The 19,962-nt window shown below is 37.5% G+C and overlaps 1 protein-coding gene across 9 annotated transcripts in view; it reads right to left on the bottom strand.

Moving 5' to 3' along the window:
- mark2b (MAP/microtubule affinity-regulating kinase 2b) overlaps nucleotides 1–18,039 on the bottom strand; it is a 53,257-nt gene extending 35,218 nt beyond the window's left edge. For 4 of the 9 annotated variants that reach the window (XM_066680625.1, XM_066680628.1, XM_066680627.1 and 1 more), the window contains exon 1: nucleotides 16,627–18,038. In XM_066680625.1, the coding sequence (XP_066536722.1) occupies nucleotides 16,627–16,677 (51 nt within the window). In that variant the 5' untranslated portion in view covers nucleotides 16,678–18,038. Of the gene's footprint in view, nucleotides 1–16,626 lie in introns of all 9 variants that reach the window. The other 5 variants (XM_066680626.1, XM_066680632.1, XM_066680631.1 and 2 more) reach the window with 3 other exon arrangements.
- Between the last annotated feature and the right edge of the window lie 1,923 nt (nucleotides 18,040–19,962).

The raw sequence follows: 19,962 nt of genomic DNA, 5'->3' as shown, positions 1-19,962 counted from the left end.
GACATTTGCACAGTACTGTAACTACGGTACACTCAAATGTAACGATTTATGTAATAATTAAGACTAAACATAGGTCTAATACAACATGCAGTAAATAAGTAAATTTGCACTTTCAAAAAACAAACAAACAAAAAAAAAAACAACAAACATTCGTGCACACACGCAGACGACACACAGTACAGCATGGTGTTTAACGCAGGTGTATTTTAGACCTGTGTGTGTGTGTGTGTGTGTCTTCATGCAGCTGATACAGAAGCAGCATTGAATGGGTGGAACTATCATTACATCATCCAGACAGTCCACTCATACTGACTCACACACATCTCTCTCTCTCTCTCTCTCTTTACTTTGTGTTGTCTTTCGTTTTCTCCTCACAAATGAAGAGTTAATATCCTGACTCAACTGCTTCTTTATTCCTGTCTAAGAAATCTTCCCTCTTAGACATAACACCTTCTACACTTACTTCACAATCCATTCTTGGCCATCAGTACACAGCCCAATCAACAGTCTACATTTGCTCTGTAGTATTCAACCAGGGCTCAGCCAAGAAACTTGGTTTATACTGCTCTGAGACAATCTCAGTCAGACAGTAAGAGGCAATGGACATTCTGGGGTAGGATCTGTTCTGTGTCTTAAAGGCGACATTCACAATTTTAAGTCTCTTACTATTTTTAGCTTGTTACTGCTGTTTGCCTTAACCTTTTATGTTCCTCTCTTATTTTTTCATTTATGAGTTTAATTACTATGGTTTTATATGTGATTTGTACTCTTTTAAGATTCATTTTACTTGATTTCGTTACTTTGGTTACATTATTTCTTGTATATCTTAAGTTCCCATATTAAATTTTTCTTTTTCTAAAGCTTTCTAAAATTTCTTTTTTCAATCCCTTTATTGTAAGTTCGTAATCCTCGTCTACAACGTACTTCCGAATGAAAATAAAGGTTGATTGATTTGTTGAAACAAAAAATACTTTTTATAAAATTCAGAGAATGTTTCAAATACCATTTCAGTTCATACTAAGTAATATGGAAACAAGTGCAAAAAAAAAAAAAAAAAAAGGTGACTAGTACACTACAGCAGAGTATTTGAGACACAGCCCTGGTGTTACCTGGGTGATTGTGGTAATGCTACACATTCAGTGTTAATCCTAGAGCAGAACAGCAGGGTCAGGCTGGACCTGTTTTGACATGGCCGCCATTATATCATCACTGACATTTTCAGCTTCCACAGCAGTTTCTCCACAAACCCAAGACTGTGTATGTGTATGAAACTTAAGTGCCCAGAAACCTCATACATTTACAAACAACAGCATAATACATTTCTCTTCGCTTTCTTAAACACACAGACACTACACTTTCTTTATATAAAGAAAAAAGGTGAGTTGTGAGTGCTGCGTTGCTATGGAGATCTATCATTCACCGCAGCAGTGCTCTGAACATGTTTACTTTTATTTACCTTACTATTAGATCCCTCACTCTTTCCCTTCATCATTAACTGAAAGTGGCCATAATCACATTCTGAAAGCTGAACTTTGACAGGCAGAAAACTAAAGAAAAAAAAATTTGAAAAAAGTTGTCTGGTTGTAAATATACAAAAGCACAAAAACACATCCACTGAACTACCGGACGTGACAGTCACAAATCGAGAGTACTAAAAGAAAACCAACTTCATTGCCCACTGTTTCACAAACACACACATGCTTTGTGTATTTTAAAAAATGCACTTGACCCACATAAAATGTTTAATCTAAGGCCATATTCATATAGCATATATTCACAGAAATGTCATCATAAAAGAATAAGGGATTGTTAAATTATCTCAACAACTTTCAACACATTTCTGCCTGAGTGTCTAGTAAAACTCAGTAATGTTGAGTCCAGCTCAGCTGAACACAGCAGTGAATGGTGTTTAAGCATTAGTTTTATACACAGCTGAAGAGACACTAGGCAAAGTGTGTCAGCGCTCCAATCCCTTGAAAACTTGCACCCCTTTTACTCACCCTTATACAATGTAATCAAAGTGCACATTTCAAGGAATGACTTAGGGCTCAGGGCAGGAATTGGGATGGGTGTGAGAGCTCTGTGATTGGTGGCTATAAGAATGTGCTGTGTTAACGCTGCATTAAACCACACTGTGAATGTTTACTTTTCCTGAGAATCCTGGATGGTGGACCTTTTGCTGTAGATTCATATTTTTTGAGACCTACATTTTTACATTTAAATTTATGAATCTGAATTTATAAAATCTGATTCTTCCATTACAACTTAAAAGTACATACAAAAAATTCATGAAATTATACTATTAAATTTATCACGTTTACCAAATGCCAAAAATATAATTCAAATATAAAAAAATAAACTCCCTGAGCAGCCTGAGAAATAATCAATAATAGGAGGTAGTATTAGAGAGAAGTTAAACACAGAAGTTTAAATACATTACTCTCTCCAAGACAGGTTCAACAACTAAAAAACCCTTTATTTAATACTGTAAATGGTGCCATATTCTGCACATGGGGAATAATTGCCCAGTGGGCTGCTGCCATTTATTTATATATATTCATTTTACCGCATATCTTTGCAGGGCGACACACACTCACACATTCACACCTATGGTCACTTGAGTCAACAAACTACATACCAATATGTGTTTTGGACCGTGGGAGAAAACCAGAGCACTCGGAGGAAACCCATGCAGACACAGGTAGACCACAACAACTGCTCACAGACAGTCACCTGGAGGAGGGCTCGAACCGACAATCTCAGGGCCCTGGAGCTTTGTGACAGCTCCTTTCATTCTTGCTAAAGAATATTAATTTTAAAGCAAATTGTCTATGAAAGTGATAATAAATTTGTCAAATTTATAAGTGTAAAGTCAGTGCAGTGAAATTAAAAAAGCAAAAATCTGTGATTGTATGAACAGAACCCAACTGTTTTAAATATTTACCATAGTAATATTTACCTTTTTCTTTGTTGTAACAACTGTTCATGATACTACTTAATATGTAACTACTTATTACTAGAATACACACACCTGAAATACTGAACTCTTTTATAGCCTCTTTTACATTTGTCACTGTTTTTTGTTCTAAATGTTGTCAGTGATTATAAGTGGAAAAGGAATGTACTCCAATTTTTAAGGTAATAGATGTAGAATATAAATATCACACTGTTTCTGTTTCCAACTGAGCCTGGTGACAGCCAAGGACACAAATAGACAGCAGTTGGACCTTGTTTCTGTTCTCAGCAGCCTCTCACCCTTTCTCTAGCTGCCCACACCACTCCCTTCTCTCCCCATCTCTTCCTCTTTCAGGAAACTGTCAACAGCTAACAAATAACATTGATATATATATGACTGGTAACACGTTAAGAACGCATAAACGAGCTAAGCATGTTTAAGTGTCCCATGCTTAGTGAGTAGCTAGAGGTTACTGAATTAAGATTAAGAGGTTACTGAATTAAGATTAAGGGGTTACTGAATTAAGATAATTAAGATTATGGAAAGACAGTCCAACATTCTAAATGTGACCAAACCACTGTAGTATCATGATATATCACACAGAGGTAGGTAGAATTTGCACAGAAGTAGTGCAGTGAATATATAATTATGGCCACAAGGATGGTTACGATAAGGCATGTAAGAGTAACAGAATATTTTTTATGCAATACTCAAACTGTAAAACCAGTATTTATTCATGGACTAATTGTGGTACACCATAATAGAAGCACAGCTCAGTTGTGATTGCAGTGCATGGTCTTCTTAAGTTCAGCATGAAACTGCAACTAATACTTCTACAGAAAAAAAAAAAAGCATATAACACAAATTTAATAACATGGTGCATGCAACAAGCCTTGCTTGTAATTTTTAAATTTGAAATTACTGTAGCACCCACAATCACAAATATGAAACTAAATTTATAAATACACAGACAACTGTGTATGACAAGGTAATGTATAAACAAACCTGAAACATAAACCATGTATGTAAAAATTTTAAGGAAACAAGATGTAACAATTTTCATATTTAATACTATGGTCCATGAAGAAACATCAAACACACAACATCCAAAGAGGGATAAAGTAATATAAATACATATGCACACATATATTAGAGAAAGAAAAAAAACATCAGTTAAGGCTGCAGAACAACACAAACAAATAACACAATGCTGTCAATGGCTTCAAAAACCATTGTGAGGTAGTGGTGTCAACCTAATCTTACAGTCATCTTCAACAAGAGACACAAACACACACCGCTATTTTCATGCAGTCATGGACACCGTATTTATTTCTCCTGGTAATACAAACAGAAAAGCATAATACAATAGAGAAAAAGATACTGAAACACAGTCACAACTAGGCCTTACTCTGTTTTTTGGCCAAGACTTAAGCATGACCTACTCTCAAACGGCAGAAAAGCAGGTTTTGACTCATCTTTCTGTATTACGTACACCCAAAAACAGACGCATACAAAACCTAACATGACGTCATGTGCCATGAAAGCCCCAGCACTCCCTCCGGTCAGCTTCACGCCCAACTTAACTGGAAAGGCTTGTTCCCTCTCGCTCGTGCACACAAACGCACACTTCAGCAGCAAGTACACATTTCAAAAGTGCCAACAACAGGGAACATTGACTTTAATCTATTTTAAAATACTGTAAATCTGAAATCATTAACTGAAAAATTTGAATAAAACTATAAAAATGTAAGTAAGTATAAAAAGTACAAACATTTTCAGATGGCATTGTTTAATGTGTAACCAGGAAAAGATCAAGATATGCATCAAATATAAAGGAAAAACATGATTCGTCTGATGGACTGTGATTGATTTGACTGACTGTTTAAACAAAGCCTTCTGTCTATATTTTCTTTCATATTTACAACAAATATGTTATTTTACATATTTTGTTAAGATTATTCATCATTGTAGGTATTGTAATATGCCTTGTGCTAGTTATTGAAAGTAAACTCTCAGTTACACTGTGTGGCTCTTCAACCTTGATGAATTGGCATGAGTGAATTTGTACATTTATGGTTGTGTGTGTGTTTGGTTTAGTAAGGTATGTAAAGTAGCATGTAATTCTGAGCTACAGTGGCTGCTGGTCAGTGAGCTTACATGATATTATCTTAACAACACACTCCAGAGCCAGAGGTTTCATATTTGCCCTGCTGGCTCCAACACACATTTGAGACAGATCAACTTTAACAAAAGAAAGCCTAGTCAACTGAACATATAGAGGCTCTTTGTATCAGCAAACAAAGCATTTTTTCTGATTTCATCCAAATTCTGTTTAAATAAATAAATAAATAAATAAACAAACAAAATGTAGGAAATTAGGAGACTAAGCAAGAACGCTTTCTGCTTCATCTCGTCTTGTACACACTGTTAACTGTGTGTGTGTGTGGCTTGGCTGAATGACATGGACAAAACACAAGTACTGTGATTATACTGCTAGCTACACTGACCATCCATAACAGTAACATCACCTTTTTGTTATTGCACTCATTGTCCATTCTGTCATCTCCACTCATTATACAGGTTCACAGTGTGGTTCTTCAATTACAGACTTGAGTCCATTTGTTGCTCTGCATACTGGCTAGCTCCTCTTAAGCCTGTAATACAATTGTCATGAGTTTGCAAACCCTGGAATAGAATATTTCCATTTATACACCTCAACTGGAATAAACTAGTCCAACTGGGTTTTTTCCATTGGTCCTGAAAAAGTTGTTCAGAAAATCCATGTCCAGTGATTATCTGTTTTAAAATCCCAAGACTGCTTTCCTCTCCAAGCCCTGCAGCTCATAGCAAAATTTTGCTTACCAGCTTCTCTTAAAGACACAGTGTAATTGCTTAAAGGGTCATGTCTAACTGAAGGTACAAAGCTGAAAATATGATAAAATAAAAAATATTATGTTAGTTACGATAGTTTCTCAAACCTTACAGCATTTTACTTTTTATTAATGCCCAAAGAAGGAATATCTGAACATACAAATCAGTTAAGAATTCAAGAGATTGTGTTTTTAATGTTCATTTCATTATATTATTAGGGGTAATTTCTTTTGGTTAACTTTTATTCATCTGAGCCATACTGACCTAAGAAACAGATGACTGGAGGTTGTATAATACTTTTTAGCATACTGTTGCATTGAAAAATGCAACAAAGTGTTGTACTACAACATTGTCAACCAGAACTAAACCTGAAGGCATATTTTAAGCAGATTTTGAGAAAAAAAGTATTGACTTGTTACAATAGAAGGAATATACAAAGAAACCGGCAATCCCCAAAAGCAACTACACAAATTCAAAAAGGTTTATTCAAAAAGAGCTGGAGCTGCTGTTGGTGTGAGCACTTTGTCCTTGAGTACAAGTGCTCACAGCCACAAGTTCTTCCGGAAAATTAAAGTTTCCTTAGAGCTAGCCGAAGCAGGTGAAAGGCCAAGTTTTCTATTAACTTCAAAGGTGAAATCAAAGGTGGAATAAATAGGAATATAACAGGCTTTTAAAGTTGGGAATAAAGACTGAAAATCTTCATATGGCATATACATTTATTCCATGTTTCTGTCTAAAGCCAATTAATTATGATTATTTAATTATGATTAATTAGATTAATATGAACAATAATTAACCACAGAAAGAAGCTGGATTCTACTCATTTAATTTACACAGTGCCGCAAGGCCATTTTCTGATATTTTGTTAAAGTTATTTTGTCAAAAAAAAACAAAACAAAGAAAACAAAACAAAAAAAAAACTGCAAACAAGTGACTTGCAGTCTATCTCATTTTGAAAAACTAACAGCTGGTAAACATTATGTGCTGAGTTTACCAGGTAACAACGTGCATTAAAACAAACTAAATGAACCATAAATGTATCCAAAATCTTATCCAAAATACTTAAAACCTGGAAATGAATTACAATCTACAGAAAAACTAATGAGAGCCTAAACCTACACAGTATTACAATAGTTTGTTTATCCCCCAATGTAAGTTTAATTTGTCATTCTAGTGGACCGTCTTGTTCAACAACATATCCGGGTAATTGAAGAGTGTGGTTATATAAACACTGGTCCTGTTTGTAGACTGCACTCACGCCTTGATTGTCATTTGTTCATGATTTTCATAAATTTCCAGTAATCTAGTATTTTTTTTTCTCCATTCACAGCATTAAATTGTTTACTTATTTTAACATTGTAGAATACTTCTCCCACCCTTTCAACTTGCAAAAATGTATAAGCCTACCTATATGACAATGTTAGAGTCCACAATTTATATGTCAGTCTGTCATTGGTAACTGGTCACTTCCATAAAACCAATCTGAACTTTGTCTGAACCTCCATTAAGAGGAGGGGAATTTTTTTGTTTTCAGTGAACTGTACATTGTTGATTGGAAACACATACCAGGAAACTGAAGCTTTCAAACTCAGTTCACTTATGGCATATTTCTTCTGATATACTGGACTCAACTCACTTGGACCCTGGTTGGTTTTCCACTATAAAGCCCCCCAACCCAAAATGTAGCTGATGACGTTGCAAAATACAGTCTCTAACAGAGGGCTTTGGAAACTATAACAACAGCTTTAGTCACATTAAGCGTTGTTTATTTGTCTTGTATTTGGCCTTTTGCTGTTGTTTTTTTGCAACTTAGGGACCATTTGCCTAGTAGAAACGGGCTGACTTGCTCACATGTTGCTCTACAAATAGGTAATTTTGATTGTTCTTATAATTATGTATTAAACCATAAAATTCCTAGTAGGGTACCAACTACACAATTCTTTGGTCAGTAAAATGTATACTGAGTGAGAGTGGGTCTGATGCTCCAGGAAAAGAAATACTGTATGTTATGCTGATGGTAAAGCCCATCAAATCCACAAACAAAGAGGTCAGGAACAGAAATGAAAAAGCAAGCTGCTCTGACATGTTTTTCTGATTTTGATTGGGGAATGAAATAAGATATTTCAATGGCTCAGAGGCTTTGTTCACAGGACAGAGCAAATCAATATTGTTTTAATTCTGTTTTTAGTCTGTGTGACCAGACAGAAAGATACAAGATGATCTGAAAGATACAAAATCTAGTTTGTAAACAGTGGCAGCTCCTGCTAATCTCTCAGGGGGGCAATGGTTGAAATGACCGCTTGTTCACTGGGTAAATTAAGAGCTAGCCATAAAGACACATGGCACATTGCATTGTAATTGCAATTAATCAGGAAACTAACATGACCCTGTCCTCTAACATTGAGTAGTTTTATTTCTGTGGTCACCTCATGTAGAAATACCACCATAACCATTAGATTCATAAAGCCTAAAAGATGAATTAACTGTTTACGGTAGCCACACTGAACAGATCATTGGCTGTGATCTCTACATGGCTCTGGTAGCTCCAATTAGCTGTACAGGGTTTGTGCCTGAAATTAATCAGTGCCCTATTCATTATATACTTCATTTCAGTGAATAATATAGGGAATAGAGGTGGGGGCCATTTGTGTATGACAAACGTACATTGGAGCAAGCACTCCTGGAACCTACAGAGAATGAACTGAAGGCTAAAGGGAAGCTAAAATTGAGAGTCTGAGAGAGGAGTCAGAGCGATATTCTGCCATCACAAAATGAGGCAGGACTGTCTGGAACACATCCTACAGCTTTATGGACTGTGATACTGAGAGGCAAGGGTGTATAAACCTAACTGTGATTGGATTGTGATACTGTGATGCAGAGGTGGGTTTTCTCCTTTTCCCTTTTGGCGGTGCGTCGAACCATTGCCCCAATGAACAAAACACCTATGTGTGTAAGGTTAGATTTCAGACACATTCGCTTGGTTAGCAATACTTGTTGTCATAGTAACAAAGCATGTGTTGATATGCTGTTCAAGGTGTGGCATGGAAAAGTATTTCTATTAGACACTGATATTAAGAAGCATCGGGTAACAAAGAGAATGAAAAGGTTGAACTGGGTTGCCTGTTTAAAAATCCAATTTAAATTCACACACAATCTGTGACTTAAATCATAAGGGAAATGTTGGATTTTGTATGGGCTTTTCCTGTTCAGACTGCAGGAAATCTTTCCTGCTTACATCAGATATTGGATATAAGTTGCTTGTCAGAACAAATCCTAAGAAGAATGGATATCTTAATCTCTCTCTTTGTGTCACATCCACAGAGGGAGGGCAAAAAGGAGTTTTACAGCTTCCGTTCTCACCTAATCTTTTACCTACCTTTACATGACAATCAATGCGAATGAAACACAAACAATCTGCCAAGGACGCACTGCTAGTGTATCATATCCCATACCACTTTAATGCTACCGCCTAACTCTTATTTATTACCATACATGGTTCTGGTCAAAAGTCAAATAACACAAAGCTAAAGTAATAGTCACAAAGTAGGTGAAAAAAATAAAACATTAATACTTGAAAGAACTAATAATTAATGTGAATGACTAGAAATATATAAACTGCCCCCCCAAAAAAAGAACAAAAAACGACTTCAATCCTCATTCAGATCTCAGCACTGCTGTTGTCCTGCCTTGCTGTAGTGACATGATAATGTGTCATGAATTTAGGAGATTACAGAGTCAATTTAATCTGACTATGGCAAAAGATCAACCATGGGCTCAACAGTGATGAACAGAATGGTGCCATATGTCTCAAAACACTGACTATAAATATCCTCATCTAGAATCTATTCCTACATTAAACACTGATAACAATATGGTTGTATATGAAATAATAATAATAATAATAATAACAACAATGTATAGTAGGGATGCACAGAATTATTTGGCAGAAAATGGAGAAAAAACACCTTTGGTTTTCACAGAATAATTGAAACAACTGACAAGTGTATAGGTAGTAATGACGTTTTTAATGATGCTGTTACTTTTTTCTAGTTTCCGGATGTAGAGGGGAACTAGAGTGGAACTTTACTGCTCAGCTTCAGGGCTAGTTGCAACTAGGGATATCATGATACCAGAAATGTATTAGTCAGTACCAATACCACAGAAATTCCACTATTGTCTATACCAATTTTGATACCACGACAAAAAAATGCATGTCAACAAACGCTTTCATATGAAAATGTCATTTTCAAAAAGAAAGGTCCAATTTATTATTTTTTTTTCCTGTTTGTTTTGTTTACTGTTGTTTCTAACACAGTACCCTACCCCTTTAAATACCAGGTAGGTGGGAGCTTCACCCTGATTGGCTGTAAAGTGAAGCAACCTCCCTCAGATCCCTCATATATTTAAGTGGTCTCAGTGGGAGAAAGGTAGCTAGTGAAAGAAATCTAAGATTTGAAAACATTGTCTTGTTTATTGTTTGTAGACCTTGTGGCTGCCAAATAAAACCGTTTGAGTCATCTTTTGCACTGAGTGGTCTGTTGCGCTCTGAAACCGAATGCGTTCTTCTTAAGTATGTGTCTGTGTTTGTCCCTCCTCGTTGGTTGCACATCGCCATAACTTAGCCCCTGATTGGATTACAGACTTGACCGACATGTTGTTGTAACGCCTAAGCTACATGGGGATCACATTTTAATTGTATTTTGTAGTGAACAGACTAAGGTAAGCGCTGGTATGCTTTGTGTGTGAGTCGCTGCTGATCACTTCAGGCTTCAAGATGCAGCAGATTTGTTTGGTCGTTGGACGAAATATTTCCAACTTGGACCTGTTGCTTCTCCTGCCGACATCATTCCTTGTGTTGGTGTTTTAGCTTTCTTGGCTTATTAGCATGTAGGCTTATTATAGTGACCTTGTGTGGTCTGGGAGATCCGCCAAGCCTTCAAGAAACCACAGGAAACAAGAACTGTATCGTTTTCTTAATTTCGGTATCGACTTGGTACCTAAGTAAGTTCTTGTGACATTTCTAGTTGCAACTGCTCAAAGGCAATACCCACTTAAACTAGATATTTATCGACAAGCGAGTCACCAGAACACGTTGAATTTTCCCAGCTTTTAATCAGTTTGAAGTATTTGAGGCAAATATAACTCCAGAAAGAGTTAACAGAACAGAACAAAGCTGTTGTGTTTACAAGCATTACAGTGAGGCACACAGCTTCTCTCATTCTGTCTCTCTGTGCATGTGAATATTTTGTTACTGGTACACAGAGATGTATGTTACATTATTTTTACTATTTTATGTATGTTAAATACTATGGTCGTAGTTTGTTTTATGCATTTATTTAAATCATGTACATATATTTTTACTTTTACTGGTGTGGATGGAAAGATTTTTGTTTTCTTAATTTAAGTCATATTGTGCTTAGTTTGTATGTAATGGAATGTTTCAAATATTTAGTGTTTAATAAACATTTTTAAATAGCAGTTTAGTATTTTTATTTTCTTGAAAAATAGCAATAATGAATGAAAAAGTGTGTTCTGTCTTCAGCCTCCGGGCAATCGTTTCATTTTGTAAGAGTTGAGCCAAAAATATTTATTTCGGTGCATCCCTAATACATAGTAAGTTTGATTTTTAGCACATTTCTAGTACCAATATAGGAAATAATCTAGTACAATATAGGGAAAAAGTGTATGTGTAACAAAAATATTTTTGTGGATTTTTAGTTTACTTAATCACGTGAATACAGCAGTTGTCCTTCATATTGTATGAAAAAAATTCTTAATGAATTGACAAATATAAATGCTCCAAAATTCTTTTTACATTCACTTCAATTGATAGTTTTTTCCTTATCATGTAAAGTTACAATTTTGGAGATATGTGTTTCTATCAAATCTGGTACCTCGTCACCACATTACGGTTTCAAGAGACCTATCAATCACCATAAAATGCAGAGCAGCAGCACAAATTCGCCGGTTGTAAAATCTCTGAAGTTACGGCAGCTTTCCCATTTATTTTTACTCGGCTCACAACGGCAGCTCGTAACATTACTTCTAGGACAAATGCTTCTTGGGTCAATTGCTGATAAAAATCTCCAGGGAAAGCCGAACGTGCAACATGAAAATCTGATCTGTGAGAGCTGGGGTGCGGAGTTGTTTTCAGTCCAGAAAACAAAAATAACACATGAATACAAGAGTAAAGAGTTTGTTGTGGTTTTCAAAGCCTGTGGTTCCCATTAGAGACAGGGTTTTGCAATGTCAAACTAAAAGCAAGTCGAGCCAATCCCATGCAGTGGAAAAGCACCATAATTGGACAGCAACTACATGCATGCTGACTAATCAGATCATATCAGCAGACCATAAACAGAGAATTTCTTGCATTACGTTCATGAAAATTCTGTCATGTCAGTAGGCTAGCAGACAAGATGTTGTGAGATTTTTTTCCTTATAGCCTTCTTGTATGAAAGGTATATTTGTATTTCAATTCTAGCTGAACAACAGTTAGGAAAGCTAAAAAAATTCTTTTAAAATTTTTTAAAAATTTTAAAATCCAGGATATTAATATTTTGTGCACAGATTTGCTCATGCAAGTATTGCCATATGATTTAGAGAGAATGTGTTGGTGGATAGGATACACCAGCACAGTCCACTGTAGACTTTTTCACATTTCATTCTCATCTTCTGTTATATGGTAAGAAAACGTATGCCTGCTCTCACAGAATACTGCCCAAGTTAGTAGTGGAACTACTAACAGCAGGAAATAAGTGGTTCCCATCCCTGTACAGAATATTATAGTGTTTTCTCTCCCTAACAAGCTTGATCCACTTCAGAGTACAGATAATCTACACATGCAATTCTCTGTTGTATTTTAATCAAACTGTGACATTTCATGATACATTTTGTACTGCAAGCACAATGCAATATGCAGCCATAATTGAAAACTGATTAAACCAAATATCCTTTTTATAATTCCTTTTTTTTCCTAAGGTAAACAGTGTAGATCTTAGGGTTTCCCCACTGTGCTTTACGGGTAGGGCGGCCACCTTGACAACGCCATCCACCCCCTTCCACCCACCCCCACAATTCATTTCATGCAGTTCGTTCAGTTTCTTATCAAGGCTTACGATGTGGTTGCATGTGGCTTTCTGCTATGTCCAGTGATCCGTGATTGATCAATCCGTTGTAGAAAGCACTCAATAAAACATCCAATAAAAGATCCAAAGTACATTTTGTGACTCATTTTATGCATTATTGCTCAGTTTTTAGTCACAAACATGTATTCTGAAGTAAAATCCAGTGTTTAAGGCAAGCTGTGTGTCTCTGAGTTACCCGGTGGCTGTGTGTACATGCTGTGTCCGAGCATGTGCAGCCCAAGCTTGTAAAAAATGTTTTGAATCATTGATTTGAATATGCACTCGATTTGTGGACCATTTCACTTAATGAGTCGACTCCACACTCAACCCATCGTGTAAGTTCCTCAAAGTGTCCAAACACCACACAGAGCACATCATTCAGAAAATATCGGTAGAATTTTATAACACTGAGCAATGACGTTGTCCACCCCTCCACCCATCCACAAACAAGAACCAATGAAACAAGAACCCCCCCTGCATGTCTGCATAACTGGTTATAAATCCATTCATCCTTGCAATGAGAAGGACCATTCCACATCATCTGTAAGAACTAAAAAGCAGAATAAAGCAGGACTGTTATTAATAAGTATATGTTAACAAATTATGTCCATATTTAATTGTTTACTTTTTATTTGGGCTTTTCATTGTGCTTCTCAGTTTCATCTCAGTCTCGCTTTCAGTTCCAAAACATCCTCACTTCTTAACTCTGTCTCTCTTTGGAAAAGAGGGCAGGATCTAGTCAGCCATTGGCTGCTCACCAAGTACATACCACATGCCCCTCTACCACAGCAGAAGAAGAGTTACCAAACCACACACACGCACACACACACAACTCTACCCTTCCCTTCAGTTTAGCAGAGCCACTACCATCTAAAACACATACACACAACTCTTACTGTGTTTTCACACTACCAGGTGACAAAGCAACAAGCATCCAGTCATTTCCTATGGGAGAACGCGATATGTAGTTTCGGTTCAGCGACAAGCAGCAACAGCATGGCGACAAGTGACATAACATATGGTAATGTGAACACCAGGTTATGCTTCTGCAGATGTAGCTGGGCAGTTAAAATATACTTAGTGGGTGGGGCTTATCTCCAACAGCCAATGGGTGACTAGATCCTGCCCTCCAGTCAAAACAGGGCCAGAACTCACAAGCAAGAAGCTTTTTGAAATGAAGAGAGACTGCATAACTCAAAAGTGAGAAAGCTTTGGAACGAAAAGCGAGACTGAGAGAAGTGTAAATGAGAAGATGTACAATGAAAAGCACAAATACAAAATAACCAATAAAAGGTGACATTTATAAAATTCTAAACAATCTTCTAGCTCCCCAGTCTGTCTGCATGCTTGAAACCTCTCTAATGTGTTTACGAATCCTGACTGTTTGTAAACGGGTTAAAACGTGCCCCTGTCTGGTATGCTAGGATTTCCCTCTCTCTGCATCAGAGAAAGGGTATCTGGAGTATTTTAGACAACGCAGAGCCCTCCAAACGTGGAAAAGCAAGAACCGAGAAGAGGGCAATGTTCTATTCATACCCCATAGGTGGGTAATTATTGACTTCTTTTTTCGATTTCAGATTACTCAGGGTGGAACTGTCTCTAAATTCAGGAGAGGGCTAACTGCGTTACCCAAAGCGTTACACAACTAAACAACTCGAGTTACAAACAAGTTTCTGTGGTAATTCAAACAGAGAATAAAAACCTACAGAGAAGTTAAACTTCAGACATGCACAATCATTTCTTTCCTCAAACATGCCATTCCACCTTAAAAGACGCATTATACACATACTAGATAAAGCAGCATTTCCCTACAATCAAAGACGGCCCATTTAAATACACAAAAACTGTTTACAAACCTGTTTAAAACTCTCAATATTAAAACCAGTTCCCTCATCTTCTGAAAACAATTTCTCGGTTATTGATTCTGCTTTATTAGGTATCAAAACATTTGGCACTATTTCAAGGTCTATGTAACGCTAGGGAAATCAAGCAAGTAACTGGTACATGTAGTGTTGTAAAATTATGTCTCAACATGAGAGGCAACATTGTCAGGCCACAAGTTCAACTTGAGCGCTCAAGAGTGAGAACTTTCTTAATAACAATGTAATTATAAAAACACTAGATCAGGTGTGACAGTCCAATAAAGAGCAAAATGAACAGCAATATTAATATTAATGTGTTTGATTTTTTCTGTCAAATGTGATTTTATATCTTCCTATTTATTTGTTGAATAAAAATGACCACAAATGAACAGATCTGTGCTCAAAATAGAGCAAAGCAAAAATCAACATGTTTTGTGAAAATCATTTTTTAAAAAAATCTAATCAAAGTACACTTAAATTACACCACCGATGAAGTATATACATTTATAACACATTTTATTACACTCCTCCTTTTTATGGAGCTGAGGCTCACCCACAATTCAGCTGCATGATTAACAGCACTGACTCATCTTTCTCACTCTGAACCTGTAATAAACCAGACATACTAGATCACCTTAAACTGGGTGAGGGAGCTCTTTATACAAGATTCTCAAAAATATAGGAGAAAAAAAAAAATACAGGCCTCCATCTCTTGCCTCCTTAAATTCTGGTGCTAAACGCATGCTCAAGTACAGCTAACCCTGGTCACACACTTCTAATTTCAGTCAGTATTAGTCATACCAGCATTAGTAATCAATGAGCATAGACATGCTCCTCCTCCTTCCGCCTCTGGATCAAATTCCATGTAGGCATTATTGCAAGAGCTTAGTTTTTATGATGTGGTAACATGACTTAAGATAAAAATAGGATGATGCAGTATAAAATTCAAATGACTGCCTTGTACCTTCATTTTCAGCAGCATGTCACAGAGGGAGTTCCCAGGGCTGGTTTTATGGGCATGGATTTAGTCTAGGATTGGGCTAAACTGCAAGGCGAAATGTCTTTCACTACAAAGAAAAATCCTATTTTGTCTAGGCATGTGTCTGAGAAACTGCCTCTAAGGCCCAGTTTCACAGTGCCAAGTCTAGGACTAACTGTAATGTCAGCTGTGATTTACCATTAAAAGCTCTTTTATCCTAGGATTAAGCTTAATCTGGGTAAAAAGAACAGACTCCTAGTACAGTAACCTTAAATGTGAATGTACTGTCTGTAGTGGGAGACTCTTCTCATTGTGTTGGTGGATAGGTTTTTGGGGTTTTATTTTACAAAACAAGTATGACAGTCTGAGAATTCTGAAAAGTGATATACACCCAAAAAGGAAGTTTTTTTTTTTTTTTTGTGAATCGTGTAATTAATCTGGAACTATTAATATTTTCTTGAACTTGGCCATTTAAAAGCTGATGAGGAAGTAAGTTATCAGTGCAGAGACAAGGTGGGAACGCAAGATAATATATCAAACAAGAAATGGCTGATTTGTTTGTTAGTTTGATTGTGTATTAAAGTCTCATATTTAAAGGCTGAGAGTGTCAGCCACTCTCCTGATTACAACTTCATTCAACAATGTTAACAGATCTATTGTCATGCTAGGTTATCTGGAATACTTCTGACGTACAAGCTCAGTTCAGGAAAACGTGTAATCCACACTGGACAGAAAACATCACAGCATGTGAGCTGGTCTAATGCAGAGATACAGTGTGTATGTAAATGTGTATTTGTAATGAAGCAGTTGGATGAATGTTCTTTAGTGTCTCACCTGGCCAGAAGAATTTTCTATCACACCTAAAACTGGAGTCCGGGATGACATTTTTGGTCTCAGAAATGAATCCGAGGAATAGTTTATTCAGAGTCAGACACACATTTAGCACTGAGGCTCAAATGTGTGTGTTTTTGTTGGTGGTGGATCCGGCTGCTGCTCAAGGAAGAGACACTAGGGATCAGAATGAGCTGTGAGCTAACGTTGAATGCTAACTCTCCCGCATAGAGCAAAGAGCCAGCCACGCAGACAGAGATCAACAAGTTGAATCCCACATTAGTCCATGTCAGCAATGGAGAAGGTTAACGTTCAGGGGTTAGGGTGTTAGCGTCCTTAACAAACTGAGGTAAATGCCCGTTGTTATTATAAATACCGGCTATTATAACGAATAAAGCCAAAGGACTGTCGTTATTAGCTAAATCATATTATAAGGTATCCCTATAAAGCTTGGTACGTTAAAATGATCGAGCCCAGCAACAACTGAGTACATCGTCCATTCTCAAATATGGATCAAAAGGACTGGCTTTGAGGCAAAACCAAGTTGCTGTGAATATTTTCTGGCACATTAGTGACAAAAAAAATCAAGTATATCAGGCCGAGCTAGCCAGCTAGGATCACACTCGCTGCGGAAAAAAAAACAAGACAATGACAGATAACGTACAAACAAATCAACGCGCCCTCACACGAACCGATACTGGCGGAGTGCAAAAAGGAAAATGTACGTTTCAACTAAACGGGAATGCCATATGCCTGGCTGTTGGTTAGCTAAACCAGGCTAACTACTGTGCCGTGTCGTGGAAGTGAGCCAGCTAATACAGGCGTAGGATTGGCGAAATGTTAGCTAGCTAGTCAGTTAGCTTTCAAATGGGCAAATCCCCAAAAAGAACTCAGTGAAGCAGCAGCAGCAGCAGCTCCGCGTTCCTCTACAGCCACAGTCCCGATCCTAACCCGAGGACACAGCGCCTCATTAAAGAAAAACACGTCAAGGACGGTCTGCGGGTTCAAAGGAACAATCTAATTACTGTCCATGGTAAAGATCCAGAGGAGCAAAGTTGTAAAATCCATGGCGGGCTCCGTTCTCCGTGTGTTTCTTCCTCTGTGTCCAAGACCCTGCCTCAGTCAGAAACACACCGGAACAGACAGAGCAACATGGCAGGCCGACTCTCAGCGAGGGGCGGCGTACACAGGAGCTCGGCCCTCCATCGGCAGAGATCGTAAACTCACACACACACTTTTTACTACATACACACTTACACACAGCAGCACCGCCTTCACAAACACACTGCGGTACTCAGAGCTCTACTGCGGACGTATGCTGACACCAAGCGGCTCTCACCGAGCCCAGTACAGAACACAGGTCAGTACAAAACAGCCCAGTACACGACACACAGATCCGTACCAGAGCCCACTACACAACACACAGGTCAATACAAAACAGAGCCCAGTACAGAACAGAGGTCAGTAGCAGAGCCCAATACAGAACACAGGTCAGTACAAAACAGAGCCAAGTACACAACACACGTCAGTACAAAAAAGAGCCCCGTACAGAACAGAGGTCAGTACAAAATAGAGCCCAGTACACAACACACAGGTCAGTACCAGAGCCCAGTACACAACACAGGTCAAAAACAGAGCCCTGTACAGAACAGAGCCCAGAACAGAGGACAGTAGCAGAGCCCAATACAGAACACAGGTCAGTACAAAATAGAGCCAAGTACACAACACACATCAGTACAAAACAGAACAGAGGACAGTACAAAAGAGAGCCCAGTACACAACACACAGGTCAGTACCAGAGCCCAGTACACAACACACGTCAGAACAGACGTGTGTCTGTACAGAACAGAGGACAGTATCAGAGCCCAATAGAGAACAGAGGTCAGTACAAAATAGAGCCCAGTACACAACACACAGGTCAGTACCAGAGCCCAGTACACAACACACAGGTCAGTACCAGAGCCCAGTACACAACACACGTCAGTACAAAACAGAGCCCTGTACAGAACAGAGGTCAGTACAAAATAGAGCCCAGTACACAACGCACAGGTCAGTACAAAATAGAGCCCAGTACACAACGCACAGGTCAGTACCAGAGCCCAGTACACAACACAGGTCAGTACAAAATAGAGTCCAGTACACAACACACAGGTCAATACAAAACAGAACACAGGTCAGTACAAAATAGAGCCCAGTACAAATCATATAGGTCAGTACCACATAGAGCCCAGTACACAACATATGGGTCAGTACTAGAATACAACACATAGTTCAAAACCAAAATAGAGCCCAGTACAGAACACAGGTCAGTAGAAAATAAAGTCCAATTCGCAACACACAATATAGTAGGATATTAAGTCAGGTACACAACACAAAGTACAAAACAAAGCACAAAGACCAGTACACAATACATAGTACAATACAAAACAGAGCTCAGTAAAAATACAGAAGAGTCGAGTACAAAATAGAGCCCAGTACACAAGCCAGAGCGCAATACAAAATTTAGAACTCACTGTACATATACAGACCCTGTTATAAAATACAGAGCACATGCTTCAAAAATTGTATCATAGTTCTGTGGAGGGGTATTTACGAGTAACGATAAGTTATTGTAACAAAAAAATTGTCATATTACTTTTTTTTTTAGTATATTACAGATATAATTTCATCATTACTTATTCACTATAGTGTATATTTAAAATAATAATAATAATAATAATACATAGAATCACTGGACACAAAGAATAAACATACTGTCTGGGCACCATATCCCTCACAGGTCACCACACACTCAGGCATTTACTTACACACTCACAGCTATAGACACATCTGCACAGCAAACCACATACCAAGGCGTGTTTGTGGCCTTTGTAAGGGAACCCACAGAGACAGGGAGAACACACCAAACTCCTTACAGTCACCCAAGGCAAGGCTCAAACCCACAACCCAGGACTCTGGGATAAATAATGCTTAGCTTTCCTCCCAACTTTTTAAAATACATGATCCTTAACATCATTTTTACATTTAAAAATATATATATATATATTTTATATATATAAGTAGATTTTTTCATTTTATATTATGTGGCTTGTTTGAACGGTCACAAGATCACAGTTGATGTTGGGTGATAGCTTGTATTCTGATGTAATCTTGCAAGAATTGTGGGTATTTTAAGGGAACCTTGGACGCTCATGAGCATCTTTGTTGAGGACAGAAAACTGAGTGGACACCAACAGGATGAAAGTCTGCTAGAGAAATTACTACAAATCTCACATCTAAACACACCATATGAAGATTTTTATCTCAACAATACAATTATCTACATTATGTTAATAGTTA

This window comes from Hoplias malabaricus, chromosome 9 (genome assembly GCF_029633855.1).
Source record: "Hoplias malabaricus isolate fHopMal1 chromosome 9, fHopMal1.hap1, whole genome shotgun sequence".
In the NCBI taxonomy this organism is placed as follows: Eukaryota; Metazoa; Chordata; class Actinopteri; order Characiformes; family Erythrinidae; genus Hoplias; species Hoplias malabaricus.
This window is presented reverse-complemented; position numbering and strand designations above follow the sequence as displayed.